Source organism: Mustela nivalis (genome assembly GCF_964662115.1).
Source record: "Mustela nivalis genome assembly, chromosome: 2".
In the NCBI taxonomy this organism is placed as follows: Eukaryota; Metazoa; Chordata; class Mammalia; order Carnivora; family Mustelidae; genus Mustela; species Mustela nivalis.
In genome coordinates, this window is record NC_139021.1 from 61,823,236 (window position 1) to 61,838,965 (window position 15,730).

At 39.8% G+C, this 15,730-nt stretch overlaps 1 protein-coding gene across 2 annotated transcripts in view; it reads left to right on the forward strand.

Moving 5' to 3' along the window:
• The window catches only part of SLCO5A1 (solute carrier organic anion transporter family member 5A1), a 143,396-nt gene that overhangs the window by 104,277 nt on the left and 23,389 nt on the right, over positions 1-15,730 (forward strand). For both annotated transcript variants that reach the window (XM_082721186.1, XM_082721187.1), the window contains one exon: positions 7,720-7,918. In XM_082721186.1, coding sequence (XP_082577312.1) covers positions 7,720-7,918 — 199 coding nt within the window. The remainder of the gene's footprint in view (positions 1-7,719; positions 7,919-15,730) is intronic.

A 15,730-nucleotide genomic window follows, 5' to 3' on the forward strand; every position in this document is an offset into this window, starting at 1 on the left:
AATATATAATGATTATATATAATATATAATGATACACCTAATCATGGTTTGTGAAGGGATTTCTGACATTTTTCACAAGAGTGGTGTTGAGATACTAAAGAGAAAGAGATGCATTGTGCTTTTGTGATATTTTGTGGACTTATGTATGGTTTGTGAAAATGTCTGCTTATATTCTCAGGGCATTTAAAATTTGCTATAATTTTAAAAGTTTGCATTTTTAAAATATTCTCTTCTTTTAGTCTCCTTTTGTTCTTTTATTCCTTGATATTTATTTCCCATAAGAAAATGTTTGCAAGGAAAAATAGAAGCTTAAAAGGGTAAAATAATCTACCTTGGGTGATTGGAAAAACCTTTGTTTTGTATACGATTACAAGCATAGTCTTTGGAAAAGCTAAATGAATTTGAGTTTGTTTTCCTGCTCTATCACTCATTAGATATTTCTGTGATGTGGAAAGAAGCTGCATTCCTTCCAATCCAAGACACCATTAATTGTAAGATGCTCCATGATTTTGAGTTATTATGAAAGGAAAATGTTTTTAATTAGATTATGACATGAGTAAGATACCTTTGATTGTGAGACAGTTCTGTTTCAAAGCAATTTGAAATCCATACAATTCTGAGAATGAGATGGCATACTCTATGTCAGTGTGTGGCATATAGTCTATACGTGTGTGTGTGTGTGTGTGTGTGTGTGTAAAAAGAGAGGGAGAAAGAGAAAATGAATGAATGAAAATGAACCCGACTAGACTTCCTTCTTTTCTGGATATCCATGCTGCTTTCTCTTCCCTTTCCCCGTGCCCAGCTGCTTTTCCCCAAGGTAGCAGCAGAACCTCCAAGTCATAATAGCTTACAATTATATTTTTACTGACTGTTTCTTTTTCAACTTAAGTAAGGAGAACTTTGGATGTGAAATACATAAAAGGGATCAGTGAACTTAGAGAAAAGAGCATTGAGGGCATCTAAGATTTTGAGTTTTTAGTTCACCGCATTCTGCACCACTGTGACTTCACAGTGATTTCACAGAGAGAAGAGTTCTCAGAGGGCTGCTGACATTACGTGCTTTGTCACCGTTAGTGGCCTGGGAGTTAAATTTTTGCTAATAATGTTCAATTCAGAATTTTGATAATAGTGACATTTTCCAGACATCATTTAGTGCCTGCCAGTTTTAAACGGATATTAGCAGCTTATTTTGGTCTCAAGTTAGATTTTAGATTTCCTTTTTGTAAAATAATATATAGCCTAGTTTAGGAATAATTGAAGACTATCACTTGACGTTTTAATATAATTTTTAAATATAATTTTATATAATTTTAATATAAATTTAAACATTAGTTATATAATTTTATATAATAAATTCTAAATAACAAAGTTTGCTCTTTCATCCATACATTTCCAGGTCCTGATAAATGCTAGAAAGGTATGAGGATAATAAAGATATAGTCCCCACCATGCACAAAAACTTTATAGTCAAGCAGGAAAGAAAGAGGTAAACACAACAGACAGTGGCAGGCCTATGACGGGGTCAGCCCTGGGTACCGTGAAAGTAAATTATCGTTCTTAACAATAGTGATAGTTGCACAATGGAAGTTCCCTTCCCTGAAGGGGAAGGGAACAATGTTGATGATGAGCGGGTCACCTAATCTCATCCTCCTCTTTTTCAGTTCAAGTTTTTTTTGGTGTCCCAAATCATGCATTAAGCAGAGGTATATTTTATATGTCTAGTTTTTAAAAAAGATTTTATTTATTTATTTGACAGAGAGAGACACAGCGAGAGAGGACACACAAGCAAGGGGAGTGAGAGAGGGAGAAGCAGGCTTCCTGTAGAGCAGGAAGCCTGATGTGGGGCGCCATCCTAGGACCCTGGGATCATGACCTGAGCCAAAGGCAGAAGCTTAATGACTGAGCTACCAAGGTGCCCACCCCTATATGTCTATTTTCAATACAGATCATTTCTACGTATTGACAAAAACTAGAGTAAAGAGGAAAAATTCCCCCAGTAGCTTTAATATTTGATAACTCAGTGAATATAATTTTTCGTAAAGACTTTTTGGCTTCACAAACTATACATTATAAGGGCAAGCAGTATTGCAACTCGGGATAAAAACTTCAAAACTGAATGTTATGGAATAGTGTTTGATAGAAGAGAAAGAATGGAAGTAGGACAATTAACATGTCAATTCGCTTGGATAAATAAGTAGATATTTATCCAACTAGATAAATTGGACCCAGTTGGATAAATATTTATCCAATATAAATTCCAACTGGAAATCAGTAGGTTATTTGCAGACTTTTTTGGAAGTAAAGCAGGATCCTCTGCTTTGTGAGCAGTTAATCCATGCATCCCTGAGTTCTTTAGATTCAGATATATACACACAGTAACTAAACAGCAAACAGAGGTTTATGTGGTGCTTAACACATTGTAGCTAAATATCAAGTAAAGGTCTATATAAAAAGAATACATAGAGTTTTAGCTGGACCTTTAGGAGTAGTTTAAATTCACTCCTATAGATAAAATTGCATATAGAAATTTTGCCTAATTCCAATATATTTATTTGTGCAAATGTTAAGCTTATTCATATTAGACAGATAATAATGGTGTTTATACTTCCGATGATGCTGATCACCAACATTTATTAATTGTATACCAGGGAGTCAACACTGTTTTAAGCATTTCATTTTTTTAAGTTTTTTATGTGTTTATTTAAGTAATTTCTACACTCAAAATGGGGCTTGAACTCATGATCCCCAAAATCAAGAGTCATAGTTCCTCTGACTGAGCCAGGCAGGTGCCCCTGTTTTAAGCACTTCATATGTCTTAACGCATTTACACCTAACAACCTGTGAGGAAGATACTATTTTTAAAGATTTTATTTATTTATTTGAAAGACAGCAAGCACTGGAGAGACTAGGCAAGCATGAATGAAGGGCAGAGGGAGAGGGAGAAGCAGACTCCCTGCAGAGCAGGGAGCCTGATGTGCGGCTGGATCCCAGGACCCTGAGATCATGACTGGAACTGAAGGCAGATGCTTAACTGACTGAGCCACCCAGACACCCCAGGAAGATACTATTCTTATCCACGTTTTACAGAGGAGAAAATCTGAGGCCTGGGAATATTCAGAAATTTGTCCAAGGACACCCAGTTTGTAGGTGGCAGAGCTGAGATTTGAACTCAGGAAATTTGTCCATGTGGCCTGCAATCTCACCTGCATTTGTCTCTTAAACATCTGCAACTGCTTTGGCTTCTATCTTCTACCGCCTGTACCTTAGGCTGGGCCGCTGGACTTGTTCCAGGTACTTCTGTCTTTCCACATTCAGCCCTTCTCCTTCTCCGCCCCCCCCCCCCCCCCCCCCCCCCCCCGCATACTCAAGTCCCTGATGCTTCTTTCCCACCCATCCTTTGTACCCCTCGGGGCCCATTCATATCCTGGCCACTAGAGGGCGCGAGGCATAGAAACTCAGGGACTGCGGAACCCTCCTGCTAGGGCTGGGAAAGGGGCTGGAGAGGGAGCAGAAGCTCAGAAGAGTGGAGCCATTAGGAGGGGGTGTTCTCTGGGGACTGAGGGAAGGGGTGTGCACAAGCCACTGAGGCGAGTTTGAACTCAGACGTGGTGAGTGGCAGACGGGCAGCTTCTGCTGGGAGAGCCCATCTTAGATATTTACAGGTTTCCCTTGCTATCTGAGCCGAGTGTTCCAATGAAACCTTTCCTAAGCTGAAATGGCATAAAGTGGAGACGCAATTACAGTTAATTTATATGGAAAAGAATTTTTGAGCATTCCCAGACTCACGAAACAACCTCTTTTAGGTGTTCCGGATACCTCTGGAACACCTTCCTAACGATGTACAGACTAAATCAAGTTCAGAGCTCCGGGGCCTGATGCTAAGACACTGAGGGTAGGTGCCAGGGAAGGAGCTTGGCGGGGCCACTCTCACTGGCTCTGTAACCCTTTCTGCGAAGCAAATGCTGAGTGCTATTTTCAGTGCTCACCTCCCCCCCCCCCCCCAAAAACATGAAAATCCTCTTTGGGTTTCTTTTAGTTAGCCAATGCAGGTACTTAGGTCTTCCATAAATGCGAAGTGGTGTGATGTGAACTTGGAAAAGCAGGGGATGCCTGTATTTCCCACTCCCCCCAGGGGGGTTGGGAACTGGGAAGGACTAGAGAACAGCGTGATGGTGGGCGGGGAAACCAACTTCTAGCCCCTCCATGCTCTGTACAGTCTGGTTTCCCCAGAGCTGGGGGCTTTCAGAAGGGAGAGTGGAAGGCTCTACTTTTGTCCCCTGTGCCCTTCCCCAGCACCATCCCATATGCCTAATATTCTAACAGTGGAACGTTTGGGTCTCTTACTTAAGCTGGAGATCTGAACGATGTTCAGATTAGCATGGTGAATGGTCAGAAATTCTGTTTGGGTGGTGCAGTGAGATTTAGATGGCAGGGGACATTAGGAGAAAATTTTAAGGGGATCTTCACTCTGTTTGATATAACCTCATATTTACTGATGACGAATTTCCTGTTTTTTTTTTTTTTAAGATTTTATTTATTTATTTGACAGAGAGAGATCACAAGTAGGCAGAAAGAGAGACAGAGAGAGGAGGAAGCAGGCTCCCCAGTGAGCAGAGAGCCGGATGTGGGGCTTGATACCAGCACCTTGGGATCATGACCTGAGCTGAAGGAAGAGGCTTTAACCCACTGAGCCACCCAGGCGCCCCGAATTTCCTGCTTTTAAGAGTTGAATACCAATTAGGATGCATAGTCAAGTAAATTATATTGCTTTTAAATTAAGACTTGAGCTATGAGCATGGAGATTTGTTTTGTTTGTTACCGTAGGGGTCTAGAAGTGTAGAAGTTTTTCAGTTGAAATAAGAATTTCATAGATGTATCACTTTCACCTTAGAGGAAAACTTTGCCTATTTATTCATATAGATAACATGTGTACTTTTCCTTAATGATGATGATACTTTATTAACCAGCTCATTTGAGCCCAGAGATCTGGTCAATTTACCTAAAAGATTCCAGGGACCTGTTGGTTCTAGGAGACATCTGTGGTGATGTGGACAGAGCGCTGGCCTGGGAATCAGAGATCTCAGTTTCCCTTAGACTCTCTCTCCCTGTGTGCACTGCTGGACCAGTCACTTTTCTGAGCTATCAGTTTCCTCATCTGTAAAAAGACCATTACTGATTTTATAAAATCAGGACTCTGGTGAGGATTATAAAATGAATACGTTGCCAGGCAAAGCTCAGATTTTAGATTAATCTAATCCTTCTCTGCTCCTTTACGTGGGTTGCTGAACACGCTGGAGCGAACCATTCAACCGTTCTCCCCGGGCAGCTGTGGACTTCTGAAATCTAGTATCATCTGGACCCAGTGGACTCTCCATTTGCAAAGCCTATTACATATTCTCATTTAGCACTCACTTTGCTTTCCTATGATGATTATTCTAATCCTTGGCTATATTTAAAGTTCTCCATATCCCTTTCCTCTAAGAGTTAGTTTTGTTTTCAGTTATACAGGAAAAAAAAAAAAAAACCCACCCAGAAATAAAAAGCAAAGCTATATAAAAAAAGAATTTATAGCATGTTATCAATTCTTTTTTTTTTTTTTAAGATTTTATTTATTTATTTGACAGACAGAGATCACAAGTAGTCAGAGAAGCAGGCAGAGAGAGAGGGGGAAGCAGGCTCCCCAATGAGTAGAGTCTGAGGTGGGACTTGATCCCAGGACCCTGAGACCATGATGTCAGCCGAAGGCAGAGGCTTAACCTACTGAGCCACCCAGGTGCCCCGCATGTTATCAAATCTCGAAGGAAAGAAGCACGGAAAAAAGACTGGAGTGAAGTAGGCCAGAATGAAAGCAGTGGATTTTTGTTCCTTCATACTTCTCTGTGCTTTTCCAGTGTTCTCTTATAACATGTATTACATGATGTTTGCAAAATAATGGGGAAAAAATGAAGCAGAAAAGCTCTAATTTGAGGAGCTATCACCCACCTGTTGACTTATGCCCCACCATATTCTCCCCTCTCCTGTTCCTAGCCTGAATGAAGGGGTCTTTCTCTCTCCTCCCCCCCCATCCAGTGCTAATCTGATTATCTGTGCTATTAATTCCATATTCTCTTGACTCCTCAAGGATCTTGCATTGGCATTAGGTAAACTTTTCTCTCCACATTCAAGCTCCCATTCCTTTTTAGTCTATTTTTGTCTGCATATAAATACACTTAGTCCCCTCCTGTCTTAACAAATGAACTCTCCAAACTCCAACTCTACCTTGACTCCACTCTTACTCTAGACCCATACCCATTTTTCCTCTTATAGCCTAAGTTCTAGAAAGAGTCTGAATTCTAATCTCTAAGTCCTCATCTCAACCTATTGGAGTCTGGGTTCTTCCTTCACAGTATCTATTTCTAACATTGCTCTTGCCAAGATCTCTAGTGACGTAGTTGTATCATTTCAGTCTTCACCTTATTTTTCTCTTCATACTTCGTTCAGTGAAGCCCTCCTTGATTTCTCCCAGGTAAGGCTCAGAATGCTTTTTATCCCCTTATTCTCCCTGTCTTTTGTGTAATTGTTTTATTATACTCTAATTTGTATATTTCTGTTTTAGATTATAAGGTTCCTGGAGCAGGCTTTTTCAGTTTTTTAAAACTGTGAAATACAATGCACAGAAAAATACATTAATCAAAATTCAGAGCTAATGAGTAATCATGAAGTGAACATTTGTGTAACTGTTACCCAGGTCATGGCATGGAGTGTTTTCAGTAGTCGAGGAGCCCCCTGTATCCTTTCCTGACCCCACCTATTTCCCTACTATCTTGGGTTTATGACTCTTACTTCCTGGATTTCCTTCATAGTTGCACTGCCTGGATTGCATTCCTAAACAGATCATTTAGTGGTACCTGCACTTGAACTTTTTACGAATGCCATCACGTCATGTGTTCTGTTCTGTTTTGCTTCTTTCATTGAACATTGTATTTGTATGATCCATGCTCATGGTTGTATGTTATTATATTCCCTCCTGTTTATTGCTGTGTAGTGGAATTTTGCTACATGAACTTACAACAGGCAATATATCTAGTGATGAATTTTTGGTTTATTTCCAGTTTTGGGCTATTATGAGGCTTCAAATATCTTGTACACTTCTTTCGGTCCCCATGTGCTTGGGCTTCTTCAAGGTATAGATCCAGAAGTAGAATTACCTGTCACCGGATATGTATATCTTCAGCTCTACCAGATAAAGGACAAATTGTTTCTCAAAGTAGGTCTCACAATTTACATCCCACCAGCCGTGGAGAGCGCCCATTGCTTGGTGTCTTCACCAACATGTGGTAATATCGGACTTCTTAATTATTATGAACACAGTTGGTGTAGAGTAGTATTTTACTATATTTTAATCTGTATTTCCCTCTTAGCAAAGAGAGTGAACATCTTCTGGTGTTTATTGGCCAGCTGGATTTCCTCTCCAGTAAGGGGCCCATTTAAGTTCTGTTCACTTTCGTAGTTGGTGGCTTGTCTTTATCTTATTGCTTTGTAAAAGTTATTTTGCATTTTGGCTATGAGTCCTTTGAAAAGAAATTATACTCTAAAATCATACACATTGAAGATTTGTTGATTATGGTATTTTTTATTTTGTCCTTTAATACTAATAAGTAAGTAAAAACAGAGTAATTAGAAAACAAATTATAGTATACGGGGCTTCACTTAATCCTGTCCTTCCCTTCTTCTCTCTAGGTGTAATTATTGTCCCCAGTGCTGGTGTTGGCATTGTCCTTGGAGGCTACATTATAAAGAAATTGAAACTTGGTGCAAGAGAATCTGCTAAACTTGCCATGATCTGCAGTGGTGTGTCTTTACTGTGTTTTTCAACCCTATTTATTGTTGGGTGTGAAAGTATTAATCTAGGAGGCATAAACATCCCGTATACAACAGGGTAAGTAGCTTCAAGGAGTCATTTCATGTCATTCTAATTGTGAAAGAAGTGGAAAGCCCTGTAGTGTTTGTACCCCAGGGTCAGATGAGTGTTCCCCCCTGCCGGTGGGGGGGGGGGGTCTCCTGTGCACGTGTCATCTCCCCCAGGTGGAGCATGCATGCGTGGAGGGCAGGGACCATAGTCTCTCCTTTGTCCATGTTCCCTTTCGAGGCTCACAGAGTATCTCCCATGGTTTTTTGGTTACAGCAGATGAGGAGGAAATGCTTGTTGGGTTAATGAAAATTGTTCTTTAAAAAAAAAGAAAGGCAACATTTTAAATAGACGATACATTTGCATAGTTTAAGAACATAAAAGTCAATGAAAATACAATGTACAGTGAAAAGTCGTGCTCTTACCAAAGTCCTCAAATTCATTTCTCCAATCAAGGACAAGCCAGGTAACCACTTGGATTCATTTCTTATGCCTTCCGCCAAGGCTTCTTTCTATAAGAACCTATGAATATGTATTTAAAATTTTCCCTGTTTAATATCCATAAGGTAGCTCATACACACTTTACCCAGGGTAAAAAAAATGTAACAACATAGCTCGAGATCTTTCTGTGCCAATAACAACAACAACAACAACAACAACAATAATAATGCAATGTATAGTTAACTCTTATATTGACACTCTTCCAATGCTTTACATATATTAACTCATTAATCCTCACAACAACCCTATCAGGAAGGTTCTATTATTATCTTGATTTTACAGATGGCAAAACTGAGATACAGAACACACATACCAGGGGCACCTGGGTGGTTCAGTGGGTTAAAGCCTCTGCTTTCAGCTCAGGTCATGATCTCAGGGTCCTGGGAGCGAGCTCCACATCGGGCTCTCTGCTCAGCGGGGAGCCTACTTCCCCCCCTCTCTCTGCCTGCCTCTTTGCCTACTTGTGATCTCTCTCTGTCAGGTAAATAAATAAATTCTTTATTAAAACACCCCCCCCACACACACATTGGTGTTATGCTGATAATATGTAACACATGGCTAAGAAAAAAGTTCCTATCTGTAGCATTTGACAATTTCAGAGGTGTAAATATCCCCACCATGGCTGATTTCAAGCTAACAACGTGAAGATGATGAACACTACGCTAGGAGATGCCTAGTCACATACCATTATATGATATTTCTCCCATATAGGTAGTTAGACCTAAATAGCCTAGTCAAGACATAGATAACAGTAGGGTAAAAAGCTAGGAGGTGGAGTATTGAGTATTTACTGTCTTTGTTTGTAACATTTATCTTAATTGTAAGCTTATATAATTTAATTTTTAATAATGGCTGTGCTAAACAGACAGTTGACAAAATCCTTGAAAACTGAGGAATTTGTGATGTAAGGCGGCTGTTCTACATGTTACATAGGACTTAATCCAGACTTAATCCCAGACTTAATCCCAAACAATTCAGAGTCCATACCTTTAAGCACTCTTAAAGAAAAAAAAAAGATTTTATTTATTTATTTGAGAGAGTGAGAGAAGGAGCATGAGAAGGGGGAGGTTCAGGTCAAAGGGAGAAGAAAACTCCCTGATGAGTGGGGTGCCTAATGTGGGACTCAGTCCTGGAATTCCGGGATCATGACTTGAGCTGAAGGCAGTCATTCAACCAACTGAGCCACCAGATGCCCTAAGCACTCTTTTTTTATTTTTTTTTTATTTTTTACTTAAATACAATTAATTAACATATAATGTAATATTAGTTTCAGAGGTAGAGTTCAGTGATTCATCAGTCTTATATAAGACCCAGTGCTCATTACATCACATGCCTTCCTTAATGTCTATCACCCAGATACCCCATCCCCCACCCCCCTCCCCTCCGGCAACCCTCAGTTTGTTTCCTATGATTAAGAGCCTCTCGTGGTTTGTCTCCCTCTCTGATTTTGTCTTGTTTTATTTTCCCCTTCCTTCCCCTGTGATTCTGTTTTGTTTCTTAAATTCCACATAGGAGTGAAACTGTATGATAATTGTCTTTCTCTGATTTAATTGTTTTGCTTAGTATAATATTTTCTGGTTCCATCCACGTCATTGCAAATGGTAAGATTTCATTTTTTGATGGCTGAGTGATATCCCATTGTGTGTGTGTGTGTGTGTGTGTGTGTGTGTACACACACCCTATCTTCTTTTTTTAAATTTTGTGAGTGATTTTTATTTATTTATTTATTTTTTATGTTACATTAGTCATAAAACATCTTCTTTATCCATTCATCTGTTGATGGACATCTGGACTCTTTCCATTGTTTGGCTGTTATGGACATTGCTTTAAACACTCCTTTTAACTGCCATGTAATATTCCATTTAGTTCTGTTTTGTAATTTAACCAGTCCCCATTTGAAAGGCAGTTTCCTATCATTTGTCATTAAAAATCATGCTGCAGTAAATAACTTCATGTATAATCACTTCTTCTGTGTGCCATGTGTTTGTAGGATAAATTCCCAGAAATGAGATTGCAATGAATATTACTAAAATTACTCCCCAGGTGTTGTATCAATTTGCCCCTTCACCAGCGGTGGATCTGAGGATCGATTTCCTATATACCCTTTCTAAAAAAGGGTGCAAAATTTTTCTTGGGGAGTTATGAAAACTATAACTTTTATTTCCTGAGTACATTTGGGTTTGTTAGGATCTGCTCATTGGACAGAACTCTAGTGCCTAGATTTTGATGCTTGCTGCCAAGAAGCCCCATTTCCTTTTGATTTTTAGTGGAGTTTTGTCTGCTAAAATGTTCCATTTGAAATTTGAATATGAAAAGCTTTAATTTCACTTAACTAACCTAGAGCATTAGGAAAGGTGGGGAAAAGAGGAACTACCAATCAGAGCTTATGTAGATGACAGAATATGTTCACTTGTCTCAAGAATCTTTTTTTCATCAGGAGATATGTGTCTGGGTAATACATTTACTGACACGTAGCTTCTTTTAGGGCCTATTAGAATGGCATAGGAAATAAAGTGTTTAAAAAATTTAAGGGTGGTATAGATTAGGGAGTCCCGGTTCCTGAGTTAAATCTGAATTTGTATCTTCACTCTCCTTGGCCAGTTGCTTAACTGTAAGCCTCAGTATCCTCATCTGTGAAATAGGGTGATGATAATAGTGTCTTCATCCCATCTGGCTACTGAAATAGAATAGTGTCGACTGGGTGGCTTGGAAACAACAGAATCTTATTACTCACAGTTCTGTAGTTTAGGATGAAGGTACCTATAGATTTGGTGTCTTGGGAGGCTCCACTTTCTGGTTCATAAGTGGCTGTAACCCTCTCTGTGTCCTCACGTGGTGGAAGGGGTGAGGCATCTCTCTAGAGTCTCTCTTATAAGGGCACCAATCCCATTCATGAGGGCTGCACCCTCATGACCTAAATACTTCCCAAAGCCCCAGCCTCCAAATACCATCACACTGAAAGTTCGTTTTCAACCTATGAATGTTGCAGGGACCCAAATATTTAGTCTCTAGCAATGGGACTCACTTTCAAGGCTACAGGCAAGGATAGTATGGATCACATTTGTAAAGCTCTCAGCTCGAAGCCTGGCCCACAGCAAGTGCTCCCTGAAAGTTAGCTCTTGTTATCAGTCATCACTAATAAATTAAGAATAATTTCTACTTCTACAGAATTATTTTTATTACAACTGGAAAACAAATAGAATTAAGAAGTTAAAAGCAAAAAAATCAAGAGTCTCCTGACCAACCCTGCTTCCTAGGGCAATGATTTTAAGATTCTTTTTAGTTGTCTCTTCCGGTATTCACCTCTATATTTTTTTAGACACAATGTATAAATTAACCAAATTGGGGCATTATTGATGACTTCCTATCTTAGTAAATGAAGAGTGCTGTTTTCCCTTCATATACTGTGGTCAGATCCTCCTTTGATATTTCTTGTGTTTGATTATGACAGTATTATTAACTGCTGAGGCACAAGTGGTGTGTCATGATGAGCTTTCCTCTTTTGTAGAGCATTGATTTTCCTGGAATTTGTAATTGTCTTCTTTTTATTATCTTTGTTTTCTCTGAATGTGTGTCTGGCTCCCCATATTCTCTGAGGGCTCAAAATATCTTGCTATGATTTTTCACCTGTCTGATGAACTCCTGATTCTACTTCCCACCCCTTGGAGTCATCTAAATTGGAGCCCTAGTGCACATGCTCCAATCTGGACACAAGGATCTCTGGGCCTGCTGCCCAGCTATAACCCTGGGAATCCCATAGGCTTCTGTCTGTATCGATCCTTTGTTCCTTGGGCTCTGTGGATGTCTGTTTTTTGGCTCCCTCCTCATCTCCTCATTTCGTGAGAACACATTCCTCCAGTAGCTACAGGAAGGCTAGGCAGGCTGTCACTTTTTTGTTTTTGAAGGTTTTTCATGAAATAGTTTTTAAAAAAGAAAAAAAAAAAACCCAAAACCTATTATATTTGATTGTCAAGTTGGCTAGGTAAAGAATCTTTGATTGGATGAATCATTTTCACTCAGAATTTTGAGGTTATTACTCCCTTATCGTCTGAATTTTCATGCTATTGTGGGAAATCTGGCCTTTGTTTTTGGTCAGTCTTTCCTATGTGCCCTATTTTTCCCTTCTAGGAGCTTCCAATTTACTCCTGGTATTTCTGAATTTCACCATGATATACTTTGGAATGGGTTTTTTTCTCTACCCGCTCCTGAGCACTTGTCTTTATTATCTGGAAACTGTGTCCTTAAGTTTGGTTTCTTTTCTTTCTTTCTTTTTTTAAACTTAAATTCTGTTACTCTTTTCTCACCACTTTTTCTCTTCTCTCTCCTTCTTTGGTCCTCTACTTATTCTTTGTCACTTATTTTATTTCATTCTTTTGTCCTACTTTTGGGAAAGTTTTCTTATGCTTTATTTTTTCAGTCTTCTGCTAAATCTTTATTTTAGATATTGTACTTTTAACTTCCAAGTTTCTTTCCTGATTTTTGATTGTTTCTTGCTTCAATGGTGGAATATGTTCTGTTACTTCTCCAACATGACTGAGCATTTCTTTTCCTTCCTGGATTGTCTATGTCCTCTTAATACCTGCTGTCTATTTATTCTGTGGTCTCAATTATGTTGGAAGTTTACCTTTCATTTCTGGTGACCCTTAGCTTTCTCTTAGTATGGAAGAACATGCCTTTAAAAAGCTGGGTAGGTGCTCTGTGTCTGACAGCAGAGCTTGCCATTTGGTGGATCTCACTCGGGTAACAGGAGGGCAGGAGGTGGCATTTTCGTTGGGGTGCTGGTGTCAGAACCCAAGGTCTTAGCTCTGGGTTGCTTTGACTCCTCAGGAACAGGATTCTCCTGTCTCTGGCTGCAGCTTTGTTGTGGTGGGTTCCTGGTTGTAAGCCTACCTGCTGTCATTCTAGAGCTGGGAGTGTGGGATGGTGATGGGAAAGTGCCTGGGTTCTTCTGTTCACTCTGCAGACTTTTACTTAATTCCCCTGCTACCATTCTAGTACCTCACCAAAGGTCTCCTTTATGTATGAGGCTCTTAAGTCCATAGACTTTGGTTCACTTTCTCCAGAAAATAAAGAGGTTGAGGAGAGAGTAGTCATCTACTCTCTAGGGTGGGGATGGGAATCTGCTTAAAGTTGTATCATATTTGGACCACCCTATTTCTTACATTGTCTGTCCTTGAGTTCTAAAGACCCTTTCTTTCCCTGACTACTGGCCTTTCCCATGCTCATGTATATTTTTTTAAAGTTTTCAACATATCCTTTGTTTTATTGAATTTTTCTTTTTCCATGATCTTGCTTCAGTTGGACTAATTGCTCTCTGGACATAAATTATATCCTGAGATTTCCTTTCATAGATCTCAATTGTATCCACTATTTGTTTGTTTATTTGTCGACTCCTTGTTTTGCTGGAGAAAAACACCCAGATGCTGTTGGAGGAAAGAGTATGTGGGAGTAAAACTTTCTGAGCCTGTCAGTGTATTAGTGTCTTTAGTCTTCTCTCACATTTAGTGATGGTTTGAGTGGGCATAAAATTATAGGTTAAAAATTGCCTTTCTGGGAACTTCGAAGCCATTGCTTTGTCTTCTAGTATCTCATGTTGCAGATAAGAAATTTAACTCCAGTCCTAGCTCTTATTTGTCTGTGGCCAACTTTATTTGAAAGTTTTAAGGAAATTTTTTATTCGGGGTATTCTGAAACTTCAAAAGGAATGCTTCTCTCTCTGATTCTGTCTTGGCTGGGCCCTTCCAGTGTCACTTTTTCAGAGTCTACCTCTCTCTGCCCAATCTAAGGGAGCCTGCTCTCCTCTCATTCTGTTTTTTTCCCCTTTAAGATGGATTCTATTTATTTATTTATTTAGTGGGAGAGAAGGTGCACAAGTTGGGGAGAGGGGCAGAGGAAGAAGCAGACTCCCCACTGAGCAGGGAGCCCAATGTGGGACTCGATCCTAGGACCCTGAGCCAAGGACAGACACTTAGCTGATTGAGCCACCCAGGTCCCCTCTCCCCTCATTCTTTATCCCATCCTTGCTCCTTAGTCTCCTTGTAGCACTTACTACTAGCTGAAATTCCCTCATTTAATTATTTGCTCTGCTCATGCCTCCTGTTTCTAAACTATGAGCTCCTCGAGAACAATTACCAGAGTGGTCTCCATAATAGTTGCAACCCCACCATCTAAAGCAATGCAGGGACCTTTGTTGCATGAGGGAAGGCATGAACAAACGAATGTTTTGGCCCAGGACTTTGTTCATTACGTGAGGCACCCTCTGAGCCATCTTATGCTAACACGTCTGTCTTCTTTACCCCAGAGAAGTTTTCTTTTGCTATACCTTTACTCATTCTCTCCATTTTCTGTGCACTCATGAGGACTCCTGCTAATCCGATGCTGGGACTTACAGTCTGGTTGCCTGGATGTGTGGTTTGCTCTCTCATCTTTCCTCTGTCCTTCGCTATGAGAGATTCTTCCATACTTTGTCTTCTATTCTTTATGTAAATTTTCTTTATTTCGAGAAGAACATTTTTCTTTGTTGTATTCTGAGTATGCCCTTTTCATAACATTTTCTGTCCTTTTAAGGAGTAATATCTTCTCAGATCTGTATATATAATTAGATTTTTCTCTTTTACTTTGTTTGTATGCCTCACATTTTGCCATTTAATGTTAAGGGTGAGTTTTTCTGTTTGTTTATTCTGGACTTTACAGGTCGACAAGACTCAGTCTATCACCCTTCAGGTTATCTGCCCCACCCTCACCCCCCCCCCCCTACAAAAATGAGGGAATTTTACCTTTTTAAATTTCTTTCGATATCTAAGAAGAGTTTTGTGGAGAATGTCTAGGCTCTGATGTGGGAGTGGAGGTGAGTGAATATGAGAAAGGAAGGGCCTAACAATACAGTTTTCTCTCCCTCAAGCCTCAGTTTCATCCTCACCTTTGGCTTCTGCCACATCTGGTGACTTTAAGCTCAGAACCTTTTGGGACCTTGTGGAGGGTTCATGGGGCAGGCTGGCTCTCCTCCAAGGCGGGGGATCTGCTCATCACATAAACTTATGCCTATCCACTTGCTATTTTCATGAAATTTGGTGTCATTTCCATTCCTCCTTGCTAGCTTTATTCCTTTTAATCTTTCTTGCTTTAATTTTCAGTGCATTCTCAGCAGGGAGGGAAGGCAGACTCACTGACTTACCTGCTTTTAAAGTGCAAGTCCCCTCAAGACTTTGAAGCCCTTGCTTTGCACCGTACGTATCTGTCTTGCCAATCCTGAATCAACTGACTCCGGGCTCTCCAGCACCATGGGCAAAAATTATATAATTGTGCTGATTGGCGCCATTACAAATTTATGAGTTCCAATCT